The sequence below is a fragment of the Bos grunniens genome, chromosome 14, assembly GCF_055505025.1.
Source record: "Bos grunniens cultivar Pamir isolate PY7600 chromosome 14, Bosgru_T2T1.0, whole genome shotgun sequence".
NCBI classification, from domain to species: domain Eukaryota; kingdom Metazoa; phylum Chordata; class Mammalia; order Artiodactyla; family Bovidae; genus Bos; species Bos grunniens.
In genome coordinates this window covers 67,466,708-67,492,303 of record NC_141178.1, presented here as the reverse complement: position 1 = coordinate 67,492,303, position 25,596 = coordinate 67,466,708, and the positions used below count along the sequence as shown (strand labels likewise).

Here is a 25,596-nt window from a genome sequence, read left to right as displayed (position 1 = left end):
GGGGCCAATTTTTCATGATGACTGGCATGCAAGAACACTCAATATCTAACCACTGAAAAATAAAAGCATTCAAATTTATATACCAAAGCACAGGGCTATACTTTGGTCAGAAAAAAATTCCACTGCATATAGCTGTATGGGTGTTTCTAAATTCCTAAACTAGGTGAGTATTCATCTTCTAACCTTCATTTTCTTAGGGTCTGTTTCTCTTTAATTAATACACCCCTTGCTGGGTGATCTCATTCATTCCTCCATGCCAACCATATGCCAACAATGCCCACATTTTTATATCTCCCCCAACCCCTCCCCAGAGCTACAGGCCTGGTTTTCTAACTGCCCACAAGATATCTCTGCCTGACATAAGTGACTCAAGGCTAACGTTTCCAGAACTACATTTTATCTGCACCCTCCCAACCCTACTCCATTTCCCCTTCTCTGGAGTAAAGGCTTGTTTCTTGCTGCCGTTTTAAGTGAGGTTTTGGGGTCAGAAAAATCTATATCCAAATCCTTGGGAGACACTGACTGGCTGCATGGCATCGGACTTCTCTGAGTTAAAATTTTTCCAACAGTAAAATGGCCCGACATAACTGACTCCATAGAGTTGGCATGATGACTAAATCAAATGATCCATTAATGCCTTAGCTCAGTGCCAAGTATAAAGCTTCAGCCTGCAATAAAATAGTTCCTTCTACTATTCTTTGTTCTGGTTAATTCGGTATCTCCATAAGCTGGAAAACTTAAAAGTCATCCTTTACTTCTGATCATCCTTTTACTCTCTCTTAACTCAGCTAGACCTCAAATTCTCTCAATTCTACTTTTAAAACCTCCTCAACCTGGATTCGTCCTGCATCTCCACTGTCACAGCCTTCACTCGGGCCCTTGTCTTTGTCACCATTTATTTGATTATTCTTTCCTTGTTTCAGGTCTCTCTACATTTAGCCCACACATTACAGTGACCCCAAAATCATTGTTCTTAAAACCTGTATGAATCATGTCATTCCCCTGCCTAAAAACCTTCACTGGCTCCCAGAGGTGCAGTCCACATCCACGTTTCTTAGGAATGGGGTGGAAGTACCACTTACATAAAATGACTTGTCAGGATCTTTATATACACATTTTCACTTACTCATCACAACAATGCCAATGAAAAAAATAAATTTGTAAAATGAGGCTATTCAGTAGCTACTAACGGAAGTCCAACAACTTGCCTGTGTCTGAATCAGTCAGAGAAACTGAAGTTTACAATCAGGCTTGATGCTAGCTTGTACATCTGTCAGTACAATGAATCCACATCTTATCTCAAGAATAAACTCTAAAGTCAAATATAAAATAAAAGTTTCATATGACTCGAAGCCAACTTGACCATTTCTTAGAAAAGTTGAGCAATATCTCTTTCCACGTTAGAAAGAACACTATTTCTTTGGCTGACACAAGATGAAGCAGTTGACAGGCATCACCTGTACTGTTTCATTGTAGTCATTGTCTCTCTCCATTTTTGCTGAGTACTAACAGCTGGATTTATGTACAGCAACTGGAATACACAGCTAACAGAGCACCTAGGGTGTACCACGACTGAACATTACCTATCCCTCACAAACAGCTAGAGGAGGCAGAGACCACATAATCTGCACATATTAGGCAGCTAGTTTACATACTTGTTGGAAAATTAATCCCCTCTATTCTTCATCATGGGGTATCCCTGGTGGCTCAGATGGTAGAGAATCTGCCTGCAATGCAGGAGATCTGGGTTTGATTTCAGGGTTGGGAAGATACTCCAGAGAAGGAAATGGCAACCCACTCCAGTATTCTTGCTTGGAGATTTCCATGGACCCGAGGAGCCTGGCAGGCTACAGTCCATGGGGTCACAAAGAGTCGGACACGACTGAGTGACTGATGCTTGTCTGCTTGCTTCTTTATCTTACAGTTCAGCTCCTTCAACAATCATCACAGATTTCAAAATAACTTAGTATGGATTAAGAGGCTTCTGGCTAGGTCCTTACTTAGTCCCACAATTTGCAAAACAAATTATCTTATTCCCAGCAAAACTTCTGTCCTTCACGTTCTGCACTGCAGTTCGGTCTGGAACACTCAACCTGACTTTGGGGTGTCCATTCAGTTGAGAACAACTTTTTTCAGGGTAAGGAGTCTGAGTTCCCATGGGTTCCTGTGAGTCAAAGCTGAACTACAGGTTCACGGGTGGGGACAGCTGCTCTGAAAACTGCCTCATTTTCTGGTCTAGTGTGGTCAGGAACAAGAAGTTGAACCTTTGGTATTTTGGGCTTTGATTCTACCCTGCCCTGAAAAAGCATTCACCCATACTGGGGTCTTTAAATATGGAGTGAGCACATTTATAGTGTCTGTTGGAAAAACAGAAGATGCTCGGAGGTGTGAGGTTAAGGCTTCAACCCCATGTCCTACTGCTTGGTGTCCCTGGAAAGCACGTCTGTGTGGTGAGCGCTGTGCACTCTGAGTCTCTGTCTCTGATGTCCAGAGTCCTTTGGAAGCAAGGGCACCCAGTTTCTAACCATTCCTGGGCAGTGGCCAAGGAGATTCTGAAGTTAGTTCCGCTCCAATCCATTTGGTGGCAAGCAAGTCCATATGTGTGTGCATATGTGCTCACTAGTGTCAGATTCTGCAACCCTAAGGGCTGTGTAGCCCACCAGGCTCCTCTGTCCATGGGGTTTTCCAGGTAGGAATGATGGAATGGGTTGCCATTTCCTCCTCCAGGGGATCTTCCCGACCCAGGGACTGAACTCACGTCTCTTGGGTCTCCTGCACTGGCAGGCAGAGTCTTTACCAATGCGCAACCTGGGAAGCCCCAAACATATCCGTATGCTCATTCAATTACAGTCCACAGATCTGGGTTTGAACACTGCCCCAGGCAGCCTCCCTAACCCCTCTATCTCAGCTTCCTCCCTGGGGACAGTGTCGTTTGCCTTACATCATCATTCTAATCTGTTCTCTCTCTCTGATCCAAACCAGATAACTCAGGTGAAGCAATTCTACAAGCTCCATAATCAATAGTAGTTGCTAGAATTCCTCGTAGTTCTCACTCCATACTGACCTCAAAGTCAAAGTCTTTATAAAGGTCTATGAGGCCCTGTGAGATCCGCCCCTTGTTGCCACTCTGATCTCATTTCCTGTATTTCCTCCCCCTGCTCATTCTACACAGACCTCTTGGTCATTCCTGGAACATTCTAGGGCTCTTCCTCTGTGTGGACTGATTTCTCTCATTTTTTTCCAGCTGCTCAGATCGGTGCCCAACACCTAGGAAACACCCAACAGACATGCGTTGAATAAGTAATGAATGAATAAATTGCCTTGTGTGGTCAACTAACAGCTCACAGATCATTCGAAAGTGTGAAAATGAAAGTCACTCAGTCTTGTCCGACTCTTTGCTACCCCTTGCTCTATAGAGTCCATGGAATTCTCCAGGCCAGAATACTGGAGTGGGGTAGCCAGGAGATCTTCCCAACCCAGGGATCGAGCCCGTCTCCCGCATTGCAGGTGGATTCTTTACCAGCTGAGCTACCAGGGAAGCCCCCAGAGCATTCAAGCTTGGTACTAAACACCTCACTCAACTGCACAGGTCTTGGTATGTTTATTTAGGTTCCTTTCTGAGAGAACTGGACTCCGTCTGCTAACACTTAACAAGAAACTCTTCCAAGTGCTTTCTATGAATTAGTTCATTGAATCCCCACCTTCATTTCTAGTCCTTACTCTAAAGAAGACAAAGCACTGAAAAGCGAAGCAATTTGCTGAAGGTCACCAAGCTAATAAATGATGTAAGCTGGCTGGTGGGAGCCATTGGCTACTCTTACTTTTGGCCAAGGGACCAACCTTTTGGGCTGATGACTGCTGTGAATGATGCTTACTGTCCGGCTCTCGCTGATTTTACAATCCCCTTGGGCTGCCAGCCAAGCAGGCGGGTGATCTTCCTCAGGGCCCCCTCTCTCCCCCGCCCGTGCACACTCCCCAGCCAATTCTGCTCAGGTTACAATGGAGAAGGTCAGGCCAGATGGGTAAAGCAGACAGCTTGTTTCAGGGACACAAAGGCCCACAGGGTTTTGTAGTTTTTTTCTTATAGCTTCTACTTCACAAAATCAGCTAATCAAGGAGACCCAGAAATGAACTTTTTCTTTAACAGTCAAATAAGGATGGGGTTTGAAGTCAGCAAGTCAGGACATTATTTGCAGCTGATGCTGCTGGTTAGGTAAGAAAGAACTGCTCACAGGGCAACAGAGGCCGCGGGAAGGTCCCATTCCCCTTCACCTCACTGGTGTCGATCCATCCTTGAGACTCATCTCAGCACTCCAGGCCTCAGGAAGCCTTCTCGGATAAGCCCCATGCTCATCCCATGCCCGCTTTCCCAGGCGAGCCTCTTCTCTACTCTCCAAGCACCAGTATCTCCCTCCACCGTAACGCCTGCTGACCTGTACTGAAACCACCTGCTCCTGCCACCCCACAGGCTGGACACATGAGTGTGGGGACAGTGTCCACTGCACGTGTGTCTCCTCTGTGCCTTGTGAAAAATGTTCCGCAGATGACTGCTGAACTGAACGGCATCACTCTGCTGAGGTAAACTTCTGACATTTTCCGAATCGTCCCTGTTATCTTTGATCTGGCTCAGACTGAGACCTGAATGACAAAGCCCTTGAAGTGACCCAGTTACAGCCCATGAGGGGCAAAACTATGGGGTCAAAGGAACAATCCTCAAACTCCATGGCACTGTCCTGCCATGCACTCAAAAGTCCTCCCCTTTGTTCTCAATGAAATTAACTAGCCCCTGAGTCTCCTTAAATAAATGTGTGAAAGGAGTTGTGACATTTTCTCTAGGGGTCCTCCTTTCTCTTTCAAAAGGCAGCACAGGGATAAAAGATCTCTGGATTTTGCACTTTTGATGAGAAGCTACATCAATCAAAATACCTATAACCTCTTGAGTCTCACCATATACAGATTAAAAACTGCAAAATGTTTGCAGGTGATGCTATTCGTATTTTTAAGGGTTTACTTTCAGAATAGTTCATTGGGTCAGAGTAAAGAAGCCATCAAAAAGAGGGAAGAAATGTCACACTCCTTGTGACTAGCACCAGCTATTCATGAAATATACTGCCTTGAATATCCATGCAGATATATATTTCAGCAATAAATGGAGAAAGGAACAACCCCCTTGGGATTATGAAGTCAGATTCTTTAATATCAGCCCAAACTGAATCCTACAGCTGACTAATGCTGTAATGAATTTTGCAGTTATCAGGAAGATTAATTAAGAAAAAACCCACCCTGTTTATTCTTAAGCAATGTTGACATGAGTCTCAAATCGGTGACAGCAAACCACATACCACAAAGTATTTAAATGAATCAGAAGTTCCGGGTGGGGCTTAAACTTAAAAAAAAAAAAAAAGGCAAAACGAAACCCTCAGATGTTAAGAGCCACTGGTCATGTTCAATGGCATTCCCTTTAACTCTTACAATAAACTGGCCCATTTTTACAGGTGAGGAAACTAAAGTGAAGGCAGTTTAAGGAAATTCTACACCCGCTGGCTTAGAAGGTGCAGCCGCAGGACTGGATGCTCTGACTGAGTCAACAGAGTCTAGGGGTGGGAGTGGGGTCTCTGCCGGCTCCGACACCTACTAGTCTGGTGACTTTGAGCAAGTTTCTTAACTTTGTGTCTCAATCTTCTCATCTGTAGAAACGGAGATATCAGTAGTACGTATTTCAGAGGGCTGTGGTCAGGATTAATGAGCTAACTTATAGAAAGTGCTTACAACAGTGCCTGGCATACAGTCAGCATTATTTTTGCTCTTATCTGACTTCAAAGCCCATGCCTCTTCTCCCTCATCAACGGTTAAGCACACATACTACTGTTTTGAAACATTTCGCAATTGCCCACCGTGAGTAACAAATACATGTTTATTAATTAAAATATTCTACCGTGTTTCATTCCAGAAAGGGTCAGTGTTGAGAAAAGCAGGCATCAGAGAACACAACATATGGCTCAACAAAGGAAATCCATTTTCACTGTTGAGAACTTCCTGAAAATGGAAGGAGCTCAGTTCCCAGGAAGTGCCTGAATCAAAGATGACTACTTAGTGAAGATTTTATAGAGCAGATTAAAAAAGGGCTACCTTGATAGCACAGGGGAAGGACTGAGGGAGATAAACTCCAGGGAGTCTGTTTTACACTGGAGAAGATTATTGGCTTAGAGAGCTGCTTTTTGGCAAGGCTCTCTTACAGGAATGTTACTTCAGCTATGGTATACTCAGACACTTACCTTGACTAAAAAGCATGAATGGTATGAAATAGAGGCTGTTAAAAATGGGTGTGTGGGAAGCGTGTGTGTGTGTGTGTGTGTGTGTGTGTGTGAGAGAGAGAGAGAGAGAGAGAATGTAAGACTTAATTCATTGATTTTAGTATATCTCACAGTAAAATGGCCCAGTGAAGTGATCACAGTAATTCAACTGAATAAGTGACTATAAAAACTTTATGCTTACAATCAGAAAGAAAACACTTTCTGAGTTTCTACATCTGCTCTATATTTCTATGCAAAATAGGTAATCAGAGGTGCTTGGCTTTCTGAAGGAAAACCAGTATAATATTCTTTTTTTATTCTGATTTCTTAACAGAAAAAAACAAGAAAAAATCTCTGATCTGTTTTTGTTTCATGAAAGATACACCTTGGCCTTTTCCTATAGGAATAACCAGCCTTGAGTGTGCCTCTCCTAAGCAGTTATTGCTTTATGTTTATATGCAAGAATATAAGAGGGAAAAGAAATCATAAAAGCTTTGATAAAAACTACCATGACAAAAATAAAAACAAAAAAACAAACTCTACTATAGCAAAACTCATCAATTTGCTTCCCTCTTTGAGGTCTGCTATCTCATTCATTCATTTATATCTCTCTCGCATTTCCCCATTGCCCATCCCTCCACTCCCTCCACTATTTCTAGAATGTGATTTGGGGGAGAAAAGGGGACGCCGTAGTACTCAATATAAGGGAAGTTGCTTGTTGGAGAGCTCAGGGCACACAAGCTCTGGATAAGGCAAGCACTACATTTCATTAAACTTTGGTTTGTAAAATGGGGATATGATAACAGTACCTATTTCAGAGAACTATGGAAAGAATTAAATGAGATGATCTATGTAAAGTAATTAGTATAACCCCTAGCACATAGTCAATGCTCAATAAGTGCTAGGCAGTATTATTTTTTATACTCAACAGCTAATCATTACAAAACTAAGAATCTGAACTGTAATTCCTACTTTTATAAACACACTTCAGGTCTTCTTTGATAGTTCTAAAGGCACATGGGCAGGGTTATGGGGTAGTTGGAGATCTTCATTAGAGGCAACAATTATCATTGTGTCACGACATGCTTGAGTTTTAGCCAAAATAATATTTTAGGTAACAGAATGCTCAAAATAGAATTTACTAAAGCGTCAAAAAACAAATGCAGCTCTGTAAATGTATAAAGTTATTGCTTCCCTTTCCCTTGTGGGAGACAAAAGTCAAGCTCTGCCCATAAGCCTGACTCATATACTTCCAATCTCCCAGGCCTCCCTCAACCTCACCCCAAACTACAAAAAATGCATATTAAAAGTTGAGGAACAAAGAAGGCAGAACATATGATGATACATTATGAAAGGATTAATTATCCACTGAGTTATTTTTCCTTCCCTCTTTGATTCCTTCCTGACCTACTCTGAACTGTGCTAACTGGACACAGACATGCAGAGACTGGGGGAGAATCTGAATCTCTGTGGTCATCCCCTCTATGGTCAGGAAACATGATAAGGCTACCATCAGGATCTCTTTTTTGGGGGTGCTTTCTGAGAAATCTCAGGACCTTCTCTGAAGAAAGCATCCTCTCAATTTTGACCAACTTTTCATTTTTTCCTTCTCTCATCAAATGGCCTTTGTGGACACTCTTTCTACACATCTGCCAACTGGCGAAATCAAGATGGTGAAACTCTGATACCTTCTAAGCTCCACAATTTTTTTTTCTTTGACAGAGATACAAAGATAAGCACAGTAGGAGCCTCAGTCTGTAACGAGATGAAATGTACAACAGGTACATATAAAGTCTAGGCATATAAGCAAAGACTAAAAAATCAGTGCTTTTACTGGAAACGAGGGATACGGAGGCAACCACAAGTTATAAAACAGTGCTTTCCCTTCTTGTGCAGCCAAACCCCGATGTCATCACAGCAACACGACATTCAAGAAAGCCCAACCTATTTTAAGTAGTTTCAGGTGACAGATTATTGGCCCGCAATGAGACGCAGGCTGATGGATCACAGAGGAGAAAAGTTCACTGTGCTGTGAAGCACTGCTAATCTAGACTGATAAAACCAGAAGAGACATGCATCTCCACTTTCAAGTGTTTACTGGATGACATCACACTGTGGATTTAACCAAAGTGCTGTCTAGATTATCTAGCAAATGTCACATAAGAGTACTTGAGTAGCTTAGATAAAGGTCTCAGAACACTGTGAATGAATTCATCCTGCAAAACAAATTTCCCAGATGAGTTCATAATCTTAACTTCATGTCATTTCACTTTGTATTCTTTCAGGCATAACTCTAACCCCATAAATGACATTCATCTTGTATAGAACAACTGTGTTGTTTGAGAAAGTCAACCCAGTAATGTAAGGCAGTTTCCATTATGTGCATAAGAAAGCATAAAGGTTGAAGCTCTTGCCTTAGGTTGGTAAAATAAATATTACAATATTAATTCATCAGGGAAACACACATCAAAACAATGAGATACCAATTCACAACCACTAGGATGGCTACAATCAGAGAGACAGATAGTGACAAGTGTCGGCGAGGACGTGGAGCAATTGGAACCCTCACACACTGCTGGTGGGAATGTAAAATGGTGCAGTCGCTTTGGAAAACAGTCTGGAAGTTCCTAAAAAGGATAAACATAGAGTTACCATATGACCCAGCAATTACACTCCCAAATACCACAAGAAATGAAAATGAAAACATAAGTCCACTTGTACATGAATGTTCATAGCAGGATTATCCAAAACAGTAAAAAAATAGATACAACCCAAATGACCATCAGTTGATGAAAGGATAAATAAAATGTGGTCTATCCATACAATGAAACGTTATTCAGCACTGAAAAGAATGGAGCTCTGATTCATGCTACAGCATGGATGAAACTTGAAAACATTATGTTAAGTAAAAGAAGCCAGTCGCAAAAGACCACATATGCATATTTATATGAAATGTCCAGAAGAAGTAAATCTTTTAAAGACAGAATGTAGATTAGCGGTTGCCTAGAGCTGGGGGGATGGGGGGTAGGGGTTGGGGGTGGGTTGGAGGAAAATGGGAAGTGAATGCTAATGGATACAGGGTTTCTTTCTGAAAATGTTCTAAAATTGATTGTGGTGCTTGGTTTCACAACTCTGTGAATATACTAAAAGCCACTGCATTGTGTACTTTAAATGGCTGGACTGTATGATATGTGAATTATGTCCAATAAAGCTGTTATAAAAAGTAATATTAACATATCAGATAGAAGGAGAAATGGTCATCTAACTACAGCAAGGATCACTTCTGTCACAACATTAAGTATGAAACCTATCAGCTAAAGGCTCAAGACCTAAATAATGGCTTTCAAATGTTCGTGACCTCACTAATGTTTAAAGTAATCCTGCCATGTCTACTAATCAGTATCCTTGGTAATTAAGCATTCCTCCTGTTTGGATTCCCTACGATAATTAATTAATTCCCTGCATAAAGCTTTCCACATAGGAGATGCTCAATGTTTATTGATTTCAAGTACATTTAAAAAATAATCAACTGAAATCAGTAAATAAAAATCAAACCAAATCTGGGGAAAGCTGACTGGCACTACTATAGCTGCTTGCCAAGTTAAACCTGGGGCATCTAAAATGCAGTCTCCTCTCCCAAATTTTAGTCAGTCATTACTGGCTACAAAAAGATCGATGCCCTTCATTTGCCTGGGTTGCATCTCCCTGGATAAAATCTGGAACTTTCTAGGCAGGGGTTACTTCTGATGTATATTAATACACAAGATCCCTTAAGAGAACAGACTCAATGATTTCAATACCTTTAGACCATGAAATTTTTGCACCTTATGTCCCTGGATATGTTCCAGTGTCTCCTAGTTTACAGGAGAATAGAATTTGTATCCTACTGCTGTATGAGAACTGGAAAAATCTTAATTATGCTGAATTGATTCACAGTGCTTTTCAGGTCTACTATATCCTTCTACTTCTCTGTATATTCATTCTATTAACTTTTGAGATTTTGATATTGAAACTCCAATTAAAAATCTTAATTTACCTATTTAAAAAATATAGTGGAATTATATGTAACCTTATTCTGTATTTTCTAAGTCTCTTACAAATGCGTTATTATACTCCCATAATTAAAGAAATATTTTTATTTTTATTTATTTATTTATTTTTTTTAACGCAGCCTGTCACGGCCGCTCGGGCTCCGCGGCGCCGCCTCAGCCCCACAACATGGCGGCCGCGGCCAAGAAATATTTTTTAAAAATATACAAGATCCCTGAGCACACAAGGTGAGACAGTACTGTTATTTCCTACTTATTGTCAGGAAATCCCCAGGTATTTATTTGTGGTTGTTGTTATTTTGTGTTTTGTTTTTTTCTTCTAATCTAACCTGATGTTTAAAAGCATGATATCTGGAGCTAGTCTGCCTGGGTTTAAATTTGAGCTCTGGTCTTTATCAATATCTCTGGACCTCAGTTTACAGGGCACAGGGCTTTCTGTGAAGATGTAAAGAACTTTGAAGGATGCCTAGAATATAGTAAATCTCAACAGTGTAATGCTATTATTATATTTAGATTTGCAGAATCCCTGAAACAGAATTTGGAGATAGCTATTGTTATCACAGAGAGGAGCATATGCTATCAGATATAAACCAGCCCCTCCCTGAGTCAAAGGTGAAAACTATAGAATCTCATTCTTTCCCAAATTTCTGGTTGGGAAATGCCACTCCAAACCAAAGGAGGTTTTTAGCAAGTATGACAATTAAATTTTGTTTTTCACGATGTAAAACCCTCCTGGAGGCGGAGATGATATTCTTGGCTAGGTATATCACTATTACAGTTGTGTTGGACAGGAAGATGAGAACTACTGCCATTGTGATTAGATATGGTACTTTTCAGAATCTGTCTGCATTTAATTTTCTTCTGGATTTTCATCACTGAGAGGGAAGCACACAAGTAGCCTATAGAAGCCAATGATAATACCAGTGGTAAAAGCCTTCTGATAGACAGTTCCTAAATCCCTAATTTTTTAAAAGACAATTTGAAAAACTTTTTAAGTTTTTCAACAAAATTCTTTTGGAGATACAAAGGGCTTTGTCGTGATATTTTCCTTTGCCCATGTTTTCCACAGCTTCTTGAACCTTCACATTGTTAGTGTGGTAGACACTAGGAATATTCGCCTATATCCACATTTTCCTCTTCTTCCTGGGTTCCTAACTACATGTTTTCCCAGCCTTCCCATAGGCAGGTGTGGCACATGTGACTCAGTCCTGGCCAATGAAGTGTGAGTGTTATGAGATGTGCACTTCGTTGTCGAGACCTGGCCCAATCTCGCACTTTCTCCACAGACTAGCTTGAATGGAGGGGACTCAGGAGGAGGGAGCCACAAGATGGAAAGAGCCTGGGTCCTTGAATAACTTTATGGACCAGACCTGCTCCACCCCAACACAATGTGCAATGAACTTTATATAGGGAAAAATATACAATAATAAGCCACTGGGGATCTGTAGCTGTTTATACAGAAGCACCTGTAGGTTATTCTTAATTAATACAGGCAGGTAAAGGTTTTGTTAACTATTGTTCAGGGGAGTTGGTTTTCTTCCAGAATAGTTCTTTCTCTGTTAGATATTGGCAACAAGTATACTAATAAAACACATTTCTTTGATCCCTTCTCCTTTAGTCTCTCTTACTAAGATCACCAGATACAATCTTTCAATCATGTCCATAAAACACATCTAGGTGTATCATCTAATCTCACCAGATTCTTCTTTAGAGAACATGTCTCTTTCATTGGATTATTTGTAATCTTAATATAGTTCTCTTTGTAGAGTTTGCCAAAGTGTATCTCTAATTGTGCATTTGATTAATTGTGTACCATTCCAGAGAATCAATTTAAAATTATATCAAGTTCTGAGTTAGGAGCTGAACAATTACAAATTGTCAGATAAAAATTAAAAGCTATCAATGAACACTAATCACATTTATTTATAATTCTTCATATAGCAATCTATTTATAATTCTTTATAGCAATCTTTTTGTAGCCCATGTGATTTAATGCAAATCACATTTTCTTTTTGGTATTAAAGTTATAAATGGAATGAAATGTAAATGGCATCTTTTATGATTATTGTCTCTGGCCTCTTTGGATGAATAAAAAAAGACAGTATAGCTACCCTGGGTTTGTAGCTTAAACCCAGTAATGACCTTCTGGAAGTTTCTATTCTTGCTCACTAAACTCCTCCTTTCTCTCTCTCCCCTTTAAAAAATGTTTTTAATGCTTACTACTATATAGGTTTTTATTTTCTTGTTTACTGCCTGCTTTCATTACCAGACTGTAATTCCCATAGAAGGCAGAACTTACATCTGTTTCTGTCCATCTAATAAATATTTACTGAATACCAATTACCAGGCATTACTTCAAGTATTAGGATTAAACATAGTTGAAGATTAAGATTAAGCAAAATTAAGATATGGTGCCTGGCCTTGAGGCGCATATACTTAGGTGGAAGAAGTATATGCTTATTGCCTGTAAGCTCTTAAATGTTACATACTGAGATAAGAGCTACTATGTTGTACTTTTCACTTCAAGCTTTCTTGATGTTGGGTGGTAGTCAGGGTTGTCTGTCTAGCCCATCCCATCTGTCCCCTTGACCACACTGGACTTCTGGCCTATACTATTAACATATAGAACGACTTCTCTCTTCTGAGAGGTTGGAATTGGAACTGAGAGATTCTAATTCAATCTGAGTTCTTCAGCTGAAAGGAAAGAGGGTATACAGCTTAGAGGGCTATGCCATGGGCATCTTCCCACTAGATGGAAAGGGAAACTGAGAAAGCTAGTCTAGAGACAGAAAAGAAAGAAGCACAAATCATAAACAGAGATGGAAGATTTATGGTCTGAGAAAGACCTAAAAATCCACTTCATATTTTGTTTCTAGTCCCTTTCCCATAAGAACCCTTACTTCCTTATAGCTTTTTTTTTTTTTTGCTAAGGTTAGCTCATGTTATATTCTTTTGCTTTCAATCATACTGAGACATTTCTATTTAATATGAAATATTAATAGAGCCTACTGAATCTCATTCATTTTCATAGCATCAAGTATAGGTGCTATTCTCCAGAAAAGTACCTTTCCCCTCTGTGTTATAAACAATCCACCTGTTGGATTTTAATACTTAGGAATGCTAACAATGCTTCTAAGGTGCTTGCCTCGAAGTTTCCCATTTTCCTCACCGGTGATTTTAAAAAGCAGGCTCATTTCCATTCAAGGGCAGAACATCAAAGGCCAACATTCTTTAAACTCTGTGAAAAACACTATCACATGTGTCCACCAGCTTTTGTGGCTAGTTAACATGCAAGGCAAAAAATAATTCTTCTTATAAACATCAATGGTGTATTTGTACTCATAAACAAAAAGGCTTTGATAATGAATGCTTTGATTAAAGCTCAGTAGTTGATCAGCTACTCTGATTAACAACTCTTAACTGGAGACACCAGAATCTGAACACACCTAAAATGCATGGCTTTATGAGGTCCTACTCAAGAAAAAGAAACTTAAGCTTTTTGTTGTGGGGTGGGAGGTGGGGGCAGGGAGAGGCGTGGATATACTTGAGAGATTTCAACAGCAGCACACCCACAAACATCTGCTACTTTTAAAGTGTCTTCTCTCATTATTCCTCAGAGATCTGTCAGGCACCGTGAACGTAAGAGGAGTAAGACTTCGTCTCTGTCCTAAAACGAGCTCACCGTTTACGGGCAAAGACAGACAAGGAGACAGGAAACCGTGATGCCCTCTGCTAAGTGCCACTGCTACCAGCATGGAGGAGACACATCTCATCCAATCCTGGGCTCTATGAGCTCAGTCCGAGAAAATAAGCAGGAGTCAGGCAGATTGCGAGCAGAGGTAGGGAGGGCTGTGCTAAGAGAAAGGAGTGTGTAAACAGTATGTTCAAGGCAAAGATGTGAGGAAGAGGGTCTAGGTGTTAAAAGCCAGTTGTCCTGTAAGAGGGGCTTTCCAGGTGGCTCAGTGGGTTAAGAATCTGCCTGGAATGCAGGAGACACGGGTTTGATTCCTGGGTTGAGAAGATCCCCTGGAAGAGGGCATGGCAACCCACTCCAGTATTCTTGCCTGGAGAATCCCATGGACCTAGGAGCCTGTTGGGCTACAGTCCAGAGGGTCGCCAAGAGTCGGACACGACTGAAGCAACTGACCACGCATGCATGTGCACACGGTCCTACGCGTGAACAAGGTGCTTAGGATGACTGCCTATACTGTCCTCCAAAGCTCCTGTTCCCAATGTTTTTCATGCGCTCTGACTACTTTATTGATTTAGTTCCACAAATATTTACTGAAGTCTTGGTAAGTTTTAGGTTGTAGGCTCTGGGAGCACAAAGATGAGTAAGACCAGGGAATAGTAGGGAATAGTATTTGTACTGAAGCAGCTCAGCCTGGTGGGGAAGAGAGATCCGGGGTATCTGGAGAGCATTAAGAAAGACATGAGCATAAAGTAAAGGGGCAGTAAAGCTCATGATGAGTCTTTAAAAACGAATAAGAAGAAACTGGCCATGTCAGAGACAACGAGTCAAAAGTGAGGGAAGCACTTCAGACAAGGAAGAGCATAAGACAAATGCCAGGATAAAGGAAGGGCCAGGGCATAGGGAGAGAGCAGATTTGAGAAATTACCTAGGAGGCTAAAGAACTGAGATGTGATTACTGGGAGTGAAGGAGGCAAGTCAATCTATTAAGACTATAGGTTTTGTTTTACTTGAGTGGTGTTCAGTCGTGTCCAACTCTGCGGCCCCATGGACTGTAGCCTGCCAGGCTTCTCTGTCCATGGAATTCTCCAGGCAAGAATATTGGAGTGGGGTGCCATTCCCTTCTCCAGGGGATCTTTCCAACCCAGGGATTGAACCCGTGTCTCTTATGTCTCCTGCACTGGCAGGTGGGTTCTGTACCACTAGCGCCACCTGGATTGGACGACCCAATAACTGGGATTGCCGGAGGAAAAGCTGATTTTCTAAGAAAAGAGGGCACGTGGAAGCTGCAGTGCTCCACACCCAATGGGTAAGAAGGATAACAGGGAGGACTTTGGCTGGAGATGTCACCCAGCAGCAAAAAGGTGGGGCTGGGGCAATAACTGACACGATACAAGGAGAGTCAGTATAGTACAAAAGAGGGCAAGCGGCCAGATGCACAATCCTACAAAGCATCATTTAGGTGCAGGCAGAGGAGTCAGGAAACCCAACAAAGGAGATGGAATAGAAAGCAGTGTCTAGCAGCATTAAGTCGTCAAAGATTTGAAACGAAGCAAAGAAACTCAGTAAGAAACAGACTAAAAATCTGTGCCAGCTGCAGGTAGCTGGAGATTTGTTCCAGGGAGGTTTTCTCTGGTGCAAGGGAAGAGACCAGGCTGCCGTGATGGAGGAGTGAATGGAAGAGAGGAAGTGGTCCCTGGGTATTCAGACCACTCTTTGAAGCAGCCCGCTGGAAAAGGGGAAGCGAGGGAAGAGGCATCAGCAAATGTGGGATGATCTCAACCTCTCTCTTTATGATCCATCAATCATTCTAAAAGGAAAGATGGAAAGACCTGAGTGGGCCTCCAGGCTGAGAGGAAAGCCGCAGAGATGGAGACTGAGGATGTTGGGGAAGAGACATAACTGAAGGAAAGGCTCCCAGAGGAGAAAGCTGTCCTAATTACGTAATCAATGTGAACAAATTTTAGCTTCTAATTGTCTTCAGCCAGGAGAGTTGTCAAGCCATACATGTCACAGGATCAGGCATCTGTGGGAAGCAGTAGCAGCGTGAAACGGTGACACTGGGCTTGAAGCAACATCAGAGAGCAGGAGACAAATTCTAAATCTTATCAATCTGAAGATTTCTTACATGCTCAATAAAGCCCCACAGAGAACACTGCTAGTGGGATTAGAAAAAGTTTATCATCTCATCAGTGTCTCCTGAAGTTCTGGAATAAACAATGAAAACTACATTCCTCAATCCAGTGGATTACAATCTCTATACAAACGTGATTTTGGGGGCAGCAAAGGAGTCAGACTGAGCTGGAGTCTCGGCTTTGCTAGAAACTACTGACTTTGGGACAATTTCTGTGCTCTAGGCCTGGTTTATGCTATAGCCCAGAATGTGAGGTTTAAGCAAGTTCTTAGACATGAAAGTGTTTAGTAAAATATAATGCTCTCTGCAAATATATGGTGCAATATGGTGCATGATGCACTTTTAATCATGTTATTTGGAGTCTCTGAAAATTGGGAAAATCTGAAAGAGATCGCTGATTGAATAGGTTTTGTCATTATCACTGCAAAGTCACATCAATACAAAGGAAAGAAATTGTTAAAGCAAAGACCTTCAACTTTTGGTGATGATTAATTCCTTTTGATTTTCAGGTAGCTTTGTGATTCTGAGAAGAAACCAGGAGATTAGACATTGATAAGGAAGTACACATTAGTTACTCCAGGCACTGGGAGGTGAGTGTTGCCACTGGCAGAGTGGAGATTGGCCAAGTAAGATTTCAAAGTCTATCCTAAAGGTTAAGAGCTCACGTTTTAGTCAAGAGAGATCTGGGTTTGAATCCTGGCTAAGTTACATATTAACCATATATAATCTTGGACATTCCAATCTCATTCACTGAGCTTCAGTTTCCTCATCTGTAAATTGGGATAATAACATCCACCTTCAGAATGTTAGGGGAGTCCCTGGTGGCTCAGAGGTTAAAGTATCTGCCTGCAATGTGGGAGATCTGGGTTCGATCCCTGGGTGGGGAAGATCCCCTGGAGAAGGAAATGGCAATCCACTCCAGTATTCTTGCCTGGAGAATCCCATGGATGGAGGAGCCTGGTGGGCTACAGTCCACGGGGTCGCAAAGAGTCAGACACGACTGAGCGACTTCACTTTCAGAACGTTAGGGCTTCCAGGTGGCGCTAGTGGCAAAGAACTCACCTGCCAATGCAGGAGACTAAGAGACATGGGTTCAATTCCTGGGTCGGGATCCCCTGGAGAAGGGCAAGGCAACCCCCTCCAGTATTCTTGCCTGGAGAATCCCATGGACAGAGGAGCCTGGTGGACTACAGTCCATGCGGTTGCAAAGAGTCAGACATGACTGAAGCAACTTAGCATGTACAGCACTGGGTAATTATGTAAGAGTGTGTGTGTGTGTGTGTGTGTGTGTGTCTGTGTGTGTGTGTCTGTGTGTATGGAATTCCTGGCATATTATAAGTGCTCAATAAATAGTACCTATTATATTGGACCTGTGGTTACAGACTTCACAGAATCTTGTATTCTTTTCACATATAGGTGTTATTTACTTCTATTTATTAAGAGCTTTGTAACACTCTTATCTAAGCCTCCATGTTTAAAGCATAAAATCCACTATGTCACTTAAATACTCTGTTGAGAGTAAAAAACTGTATCTACTTTATTTTTCTCTGGATCCCCAGGGTGTAATAAAGTACTAAGCACAGAGTGTGTATTTAAGAAATATCTGTTGAAGGAAGGAAGGAAAGAAAGGAAGAAGAAAGGAAGGGAGGAGAAAAGAGAGGGAAGGAATTTGGGATGTCAAGAGCTGCTAACTCAGGTGCTATGAAATTCAAGGGCTGAGAAAAATAGAAAAAGGCCTTCCTGAGGTATCAAATGTGACGGAAGACTTCTTATAAAAAGCTATTTTCTTGGACCTGTGTGATTATTTTTGCTTCTCTGAGCTCTGGTATTTCTCCCCATCTGGCAAGTGGGAATGGACCAATTAATGTTCAAGTTTGCTAACAGAGATTACTTAAGGTAAATATTTGGTGCTTTCCAGAGCAAATCACACCATTTTAGTTTTAGGTTATTTTAATGATAAGCTCCTTCAGATCTAGCTCCATTGATACCCTGTAGCACAGAGGTACATTGGACTCCAATTCCAACTATATTTAGAATCTTTTTCACATGGCATCATTCAAGCACATGTAGGGCCAGCTGTTGCTATTCTTTCCTAGAATCTTACCGAGATAGAGATTTCAGTAAGATTTTTAAAAATAAATCACACAGGTGTTATCTCTGGGCCAATTAGCACATTAGCTATAAAAAGAATACGCACAAAGGAGCTCTCTCTCCACAAGCTCAAGAGGGGAACAGGGTTTTCACTGTTTGGATCAACCTATTTTCATCTGGTTGTATTAAGCTATTTTTTTTTTCACCAAACAAAAAGAAAGTGCTGCCCGGACTGTGGTACTACACCTTTTGCTGCTGTTGTTGTTAGTAGTTATGCTAATATTACCACAGAATACAGTGATGCAGTAAATTCTTTAGATTCAGATTCAAGTATTTGAGCCCGGCCCAGAACCTCTGTGGGTGCTCCTATACCCATGACATCATTTTCCTCCTCAAAACATTTAAAGATACCAAAACTCACTGGAATGCTGTCTTCAAAAAACATGGGAAGTCAGAGAGGCAGCTGAAATCCTAACAATGACAGAATCTAAGTATCTTGAGGTGGTGCAAAGATCACTGGTTCAACAGTGCTGGATCTGGGTGGAATCTCTCTCATCCTGTTTGCTCATTTCTAACTAATGCATTGGTTGGTGTCAAGATCCTGGGCTGCTCTGCTGGGTGTCTCACACTCTGAAGTAGATTACAGCCTTAGCTCTGCACCTGCGTGTCATCTTGAGTCTTAGCCACAGCTTGGAACTCTTCTAAAGCAAGCTGAATAAAGGAGTTGTGAGAGTTGAGGAGATACTCTTTCCTTAAGGGAGTTTTTTGTTTTTTTGTTTTTTTTTTTTTTTTAAACAAAGTGGAAGTATCCCAAAATAAAAAAAAAATTTTTTTCAGAAATAGGCAAAAATCGGCCTTGGGTTTCCCCTGTGATCAATATATTGATCATGTGATGTCATTAGGATCCTGCCCCCTCCCCATGCTATTATGTTGACAGCCTTTTTCTATTATCAAATAATACTTTTCATCTATGTATCCCTTTATGTGTTATAATACATAATCACATTTAATCTTCACATTATCCTAATCTTAGTGATATTCACTTAGAGGCTAAGTGATTTCTAGTTGGTCATAGCTACTGAAAGAGGCAGAATGGGTGCCCAAAATCAGTTCTCTTGATTCTGAGAACAATAGTAGCAGAAGCTAATAACTGACCATGTGCTAGGCATTGTGCTCAGAGCTTCAAATATAACATTACCTTATTTCATCATCATCATAATTCTACAACAGATATTATTACTGTCCTCACTTACAGAACATGTACCTTGGGACCACAGACAGATTACATAGTATGCCCACCAGGGAAGCCCATAGTATGCCCAGTGAATCAGTGAAGTTTCTCAGTCATGTCCAACTCTTTGCAATCCCATGTAGTGTAGCCTACCAGGCTCCTCCATCCATGGAATTTTCCAGGCAAGAGTACTAGAGTGGGTTGCCATTTCCTTCTCCAGGGGATCTTTCTGACCCAGGGATCAAACCCAGGTCTCCTGCATTGCAGGCAATCCCTTTAATGTCTGAGCTACCAGGGAAGCCCTAGTATAGTATGCCCAAGGTCCCACAATTATCAAGACGTACGATCCAGATTCTAATTCAGGCAGTTTGCTTTATGACATGCTCTTTCAACAGCTATGCTAAAGAGCCTTCTTCCTATGATAGTATAGCTGCCTCCATCAAGTGTTTTCATAATTTCCACCTACTATGTAGGCAAAATTTGTGCAAGAAGGAGAGTCCAAGGTTACCTAATACAGCTCTGCACTGGAGCTCCAAGTCCTGTGTAACACAGGGCATCCTGCTCTGGCACAGCAGACAGATGCTTTGAAGGCGTGGGCTGTAGGGTATCACTGTCATCGCTGTGCCAGAGCTCAGTGTATGATCCACAGATGATGCATAGTAACCGTGTGCTGAGCCGAACTCAACAGAAACTACCAAGTCTTCACGGACATACTGAAAGGCTGACTTTCTTAGGATTACAGTTGCTTTTTAAAATTTTATTTATTTATTTAAAAAAAATTTTTGGCTGTACTCGCTCTTTGCTGTTGTGTGGTTTTTCTCTAGTTCCAGCGAGCAGGGGCTACTCTTCATTGCAGTGCGCGGGCTTCTCACTGTGGTGGTTTCTGCTGCAGAGCATGGGCTCTAGACAACAGGCACAGTAGACGTGGTACACAGGCTTAGCTGCTCCATGTTATGTGGGATCTTTCCAATCCAGGGATCGAAGCATGTCTCCTGCATTGGCAGGCAGAGTCTTTACCACTGAGCCACCAGGGAAGCCCCTATAGCTGTGTTTTAAAATTAACAGACAAAAGCCCGAAATCAAAAGGATAAATTCTGACTCTCAAATCAAGGAAATCAGTGAAGCAGGTATAATATGCACCAATCACATGCAGGCTGCAGACAAATTTTGTTTGGCTACATATTGCTTTTAAATTTCCACCTGACAGCTAGTATTTAAAAACTAAGAGATTTCATTCAAAAGTCCCAATTTTCAAATTCTCTAGAAAAACTGCAAGATATGCTACTAGACAGGGCATCTGCTCTCTAGTTAACCAATTTTCATGGGACCAGACTTATCCATTTATTTTCTTCTGTGGCCCCTACCCGATTCTGAGTTTGTAAACTATGAGCTAAATAAGAGTATAAAGAAGATATGGAAGGGCATTAGAGCCTTCTAAGATTCTTAAATCACCATTTCGATATACCAAATATACTACTCGGCCAGCCTTTCTGTAAAGTACATGAACATTTTTAGTCATTTAGTGACTGAGATTTCCTCTTTACTACAGATAAACCAACAGCTTGCTCTCAACACGGCTTAGTTGTCTCCAAACTTAGAATGTCTCCAGCATTACGGCATTATCATAAAAATTACACACTGGGCCAGCATCCTTTCACTGGCTCCAGGTTAAATGGCCTGTGCTGTTGTGCGGTCCTCTGCATAGTTTGGGCAAAGAGCGAACTATATCTCACCCACGTGCTTTAAGGAAGAAAGGCTGTTACTGGTGGAAACTGATTCTCTTTTAATGCCATCCTAATCTGCTTATAATTGTCACATGTGTCGTAGGCAAAAAGTTGACACTGGCATTCACTGACCCCTTCTGGGTGGGTAGGATTTTCTTTCCCCCAAATTCTGTGGTCTCTGCAGTTGTGCTACTATTTTGGTAGCCTGGAGCCCAGGAGAGCAGCAGCTAGGGAGGCAACTATGCTTTTGAAAAAGGCTTAAACATGTCTATTTGATCCAAATACAGTTATAGATAAACTACACCAGTATAAAAAGAGATTTCCCTTACTGAGTTTTGAATTTTATAATGTAATAAGAATATTTCCTCAATTAGTCAGTGAACTGCTACTGAACTCTGTGCCTTAAATAAAGAATCTATAGACACAGAAGGACTTTCTTCTGTTTAGGGCCCCAACAAAAACCTAAAAACATTTAAGGAGCCAAAAGGATAGCTAAAATTACACATTCAGTATCATTTTTTATTAAAACCCATCAGACTTCAAATAGTAACTTTCTTTTTCTTAAGGAGGTTAACAGAATCTTTTCTGAATTTCTTTTTTGTTGTTGTTTTATTATTATATATAATGATAGGAAATATACAGTTTCTTTCACTATTAAAAAAAAATCATGCTTTTTAGAAAGTCTGCAGTCAACTCAGCTTTATTGCTTTGAATAGGCAGTTTGCACACAGAACAGTAAAACTGTTTAATAAGAGAACATAATAGGCTTAGCTGATGTTGCAATCAGAACATTTTAGGTAAATGGTTTTAAAAGGACATTTTGTCAATTTAGAAATACTCTTTGGAAAATCAAATTCAGTTACTGAATTTATGCAGGCTCTCACTGAGGCAATGCTTGGACCTATTTTTCTCTAGCAGAAACACAAGACTAAATTTAGAATACACCAACTTCTATTCAGTCCCCTCTGGATGAGGACATAAAGATGCTTCCTGCATCGAGGAATTTATACCCCAGCAGGAAAACAAAAAGTGACAAATGAAACACATGCTCAGTGGTTAGAGTTCAAGGCGCTGCTTGCTAACTCATGAGGTGTGTAGAAGACTGTGCTCAGTGTACCCTGCCACTTCTCTGCAAATAACAATGCCACCTTCACAAGGGCACATTTTTTTAAGGCTGATGAAAGACAAGACTAGCTCAAAGGAAAAACAAGTGTTACAATTTTAAAATGTTATTTAATGCAACCGATCTGCCAGAAGACAGGCAAGCAGTCACCATTTTAAATGTGCATGTTTATTTGCTAACAACTAAGTTGGATGATGTACTTGATTATTTTAATACATTATAAGTTATGATTTAACTCTGCTTAGTGTTCCAACTCTAAGCTTGGAAAAAGATTAAAAAAAAAAGAGAAAAATCAAAGTAGCAATCTACCCCTCTTAATGCATCTTTCTGGCCATATGGCTGGTAAATGTTCCAGCCCTAAACACTTAGGTTTATCTGGTCTAAATTTAGCAGTTCTTATTATTCCAGTCCAGCACCTTGATTCTAATGATTGTAGGTCTCTTACCTAAAATGTTTGTATTTGTCATCTACGCTGTTGTAAATTCACTTGACAGAAGTCTTAGTATGGTCATTATCATTTTAAATAACAAGACCATTTTTCATTAGGAAGCTGCTTTGCTGACAGTGGCAAAGAAAATGTTAATAGTCACGCCACCACAATCCACCATTTGTGATATACATGGGGAGAAAAAAACAACCCTTGGTCTGTCTCAGTGCGGCATCTGCATGAACTGCCTCGGCTCGGCCATGGCTCTCTCAGCCCCCAGGTGCACCAAGCCACATCTATCAAAATATTTACCCCCAAATTAGCTTTGTAATAAGAGTGGAATGTCCTTTCTGATGATTTCCTTAGAAAAAAACATGCGTATCTAACTGGCAACTATAAACTTTTGGAAATCGTAGATCACAGGAATCCACTTACTTAAAAATGAAAACAACTCCCTTCATGGTGGTTACAGTTGATGCATTTGACTTAGCGACTGAACAACAACCAAATAACTATATAAACGCATAATGCAAGTAACAGACTTTACACTTTCACCCTGGACTATGGCTCTGACCTCCACCTGACTGTTCCTCAACTCCAATCCCAGCCTGCTTCTCTCGGGGAGCTGAATACTTGCTGGACAGTTAGTAAGGAGGTAGCATTAGGTATGAACCTCCAGCATCAAGAACATATGAACATTAGGCAGAATGAGTGGAAGCTGGTGAAATCTACAGCAGTTTTCGAACAGGTTAAAGCAAACATCATCTTCTGGGATGGCAATTTATATTATGAAATGAAAAGAGTACATTCACAAGAAAGGGGGGAACCCTCCTGATTGAAGCAAAAGCATGTGAAAATACATGTTCCTTTTAAATATTCAACACTCACTGCTGAGGAAATATCTCTACCATACTGTCCACAGGGTCGCCGAATAATCAGCAACCAAAACAATGGTTCAGGAACTTCGCTGGTGGTCCAGTGGTTAAGGTTCCATTTGCCAGCGCAGAGGACATGGAGTTGATCCCTGGTAGGGGAAGATTCCACATGCCTGGGAGCAAGTAAGTCTGTGCGCCACAACTACTGAGCCCACGTGCTGCAAATACTGAAGCTCATGTGCCTAGAGCCTGAGCTCTGCAAAGGGGAAGCCACCGCACTTTGAGTACCCCCTACAGTGAAGGGGGAAGAGGTCTGTTCCCACATTTATGAGCTCATGTGCCTTTGCTCTAACGCTGCTCCCAGGTCCTGGACTCAGCATCCCTTGGCTGCACTGGCTCCACCCTTATGCCCTCAAGTCTTGTGTGCCTCCCTCAACGTCCTATACTCACAGAAGGAACTAGAAGGATGGCAAGTAAACCCGAGACCAGGGCTATGACACAACATTCATGAAGTCTCAAGGGCCCAAAGATTGCTCAGTATGCATGTAGGAATGTGGCACTCATTCCTCCCAAGGAGGGAGAATTCCCTTCGTTCTTTCTTTTTTTTTTTTTATCAGTAAGATAAAGTAAAACACAACAGAATAAAAGATAAAATATTCATGCTTCCTTCCTTCCGTAACAAAAAAATCACCATCATTTAACGGCAACCAATTAAAATCCAGCAAATACTCCCTGGTCTATGTGCACAGCATTGCAAACCTAGACAATTTATTTTTAAAATCTCAAGTATGTTTAGTTTTTTGGAACCCCCTCCCACCAAAACATCATATCAAACACACTAAGAGCTGTATTCAGAACCCAAACTGAAAATAATTTTACGGCCAAAACAGTTATGCAAGAAGTTTTGTAGATTTGTTTTTTAAGTTATTTGGCCATCAGCTACTCAATTAATTTCCAGTTTGCTGACTTCTCAGTAAATCACCACTAAATTTAACATTTTATGAAGATGATAAAATATTTGGTTTTGTTTGCTTATTTTTGACACTGTACTTTTTTGTGTTTTGGAGCTAATAGTTTTTCTTTCGAGATTGCTAACATTTTTGAGGTTCTTGCAAAATACAATAGCATTTAGTCATTGTGCCTCTCCTGGCTAATGAATAGAGTGATGGCCTTGACCGGAACAGCTAGGGAGAGGCCATCTGAGGAGGAGATGCCTTCCTCTGGAACTGGCGGGAAAGATACAGGCTGGGCGTAGAGGAGGGGGCACAGAGGGGCGAAGAGTGGCTAGCAGAGCTCATGTCACAAAGGTGCAAACTCAGTAAATGGGAGACAGGATGGCTGACACTCAGTGTCATTCAACAGCCACTCAGTGAACTTCCCACAGGAGACACAGACGCAGGGCTTCCCTGGTGGCTCAGCGGTAAGGAATTCGCCTGCCATGCAGGAGACAAGGGTTCAAACCCTGGTTCAGGAAGATCCCGTGCGCCACAACTATTGAGCTTGCACTCTACAGCCTGGGAGCCACAACTCCTGAAGCCTGTGTTACCCTAGAGACCGAGCGCTGCAACAAGAGAAGTCACCACAGTGGGAAGCCTGCACGCTGCAAACCAGAGGAAAGCTCGTTCAGCAAAGAAGACCTAGCACAGAGGAAAAAAATTAAAATTAAATAAATAAAATTATTAAAAAAGAGAGAGACACGGATGCAGAAAGCACTTTTCTGCCCCTCAAGAGTTTTATAACCTTGAGGTTAGGGGATATAGGTAGAGGATACAGCACTTTAATACAGGATGTAAGGCAAAGCGTGAAAACTGCTGGAAGCAAGACCTCAAGTACCATGTACTTTCCCCCCAGGAGTCAATGTAACGGATGTGAGAGTTGGACCATAAAGAAGGCTGAGCGCCAAAGAACTGATGCTTTTGAACTATGGTGCTGGAGAAGACTCTTGAGAGTCCCTGGGA

General features: G+C 41.3%; 1 protein-coding gene across 28 annotated transcripts in view; it reads right to left on the bottom strand.

Annotated features, from left to right (window-relative positions):
• NSMCE2 (NSE2 SUMO ligase component of SMC5/6 complex) overlaps positions 1–25,596 on the bottom strand; it is a 236,726-nt gene that overhangs the window by 57,670 nt on the left and 153,460 nt on the right. For 8 of the 28 annotated variants that reach the window (XM_086337205.1, XM_086337220.1, XM_086337204.1 and 5 more), the window contains one exon: positions 3,844–8,920. The exons of 15 other annotated variants lie outside the window; for them this stretch is intronic. In XM_086337205.1, coding sequence (XP_086193331.1) covers positions 8,859–8,920 — 62 coding nt within the window. In that variant the 3' untranslated portion in view covers positions 3,844–8,858. Of the gene's footprint in view, positions 1–3,843; positions 8,921–20,215; positions 20,535–25,596 lie in introns of those variants that run through there. 5 more of the 28 variants (XM_086337212.1, XM_086337214.1, XM_086337213.1 and 2 more) reach the window with 4 other exon arrangements.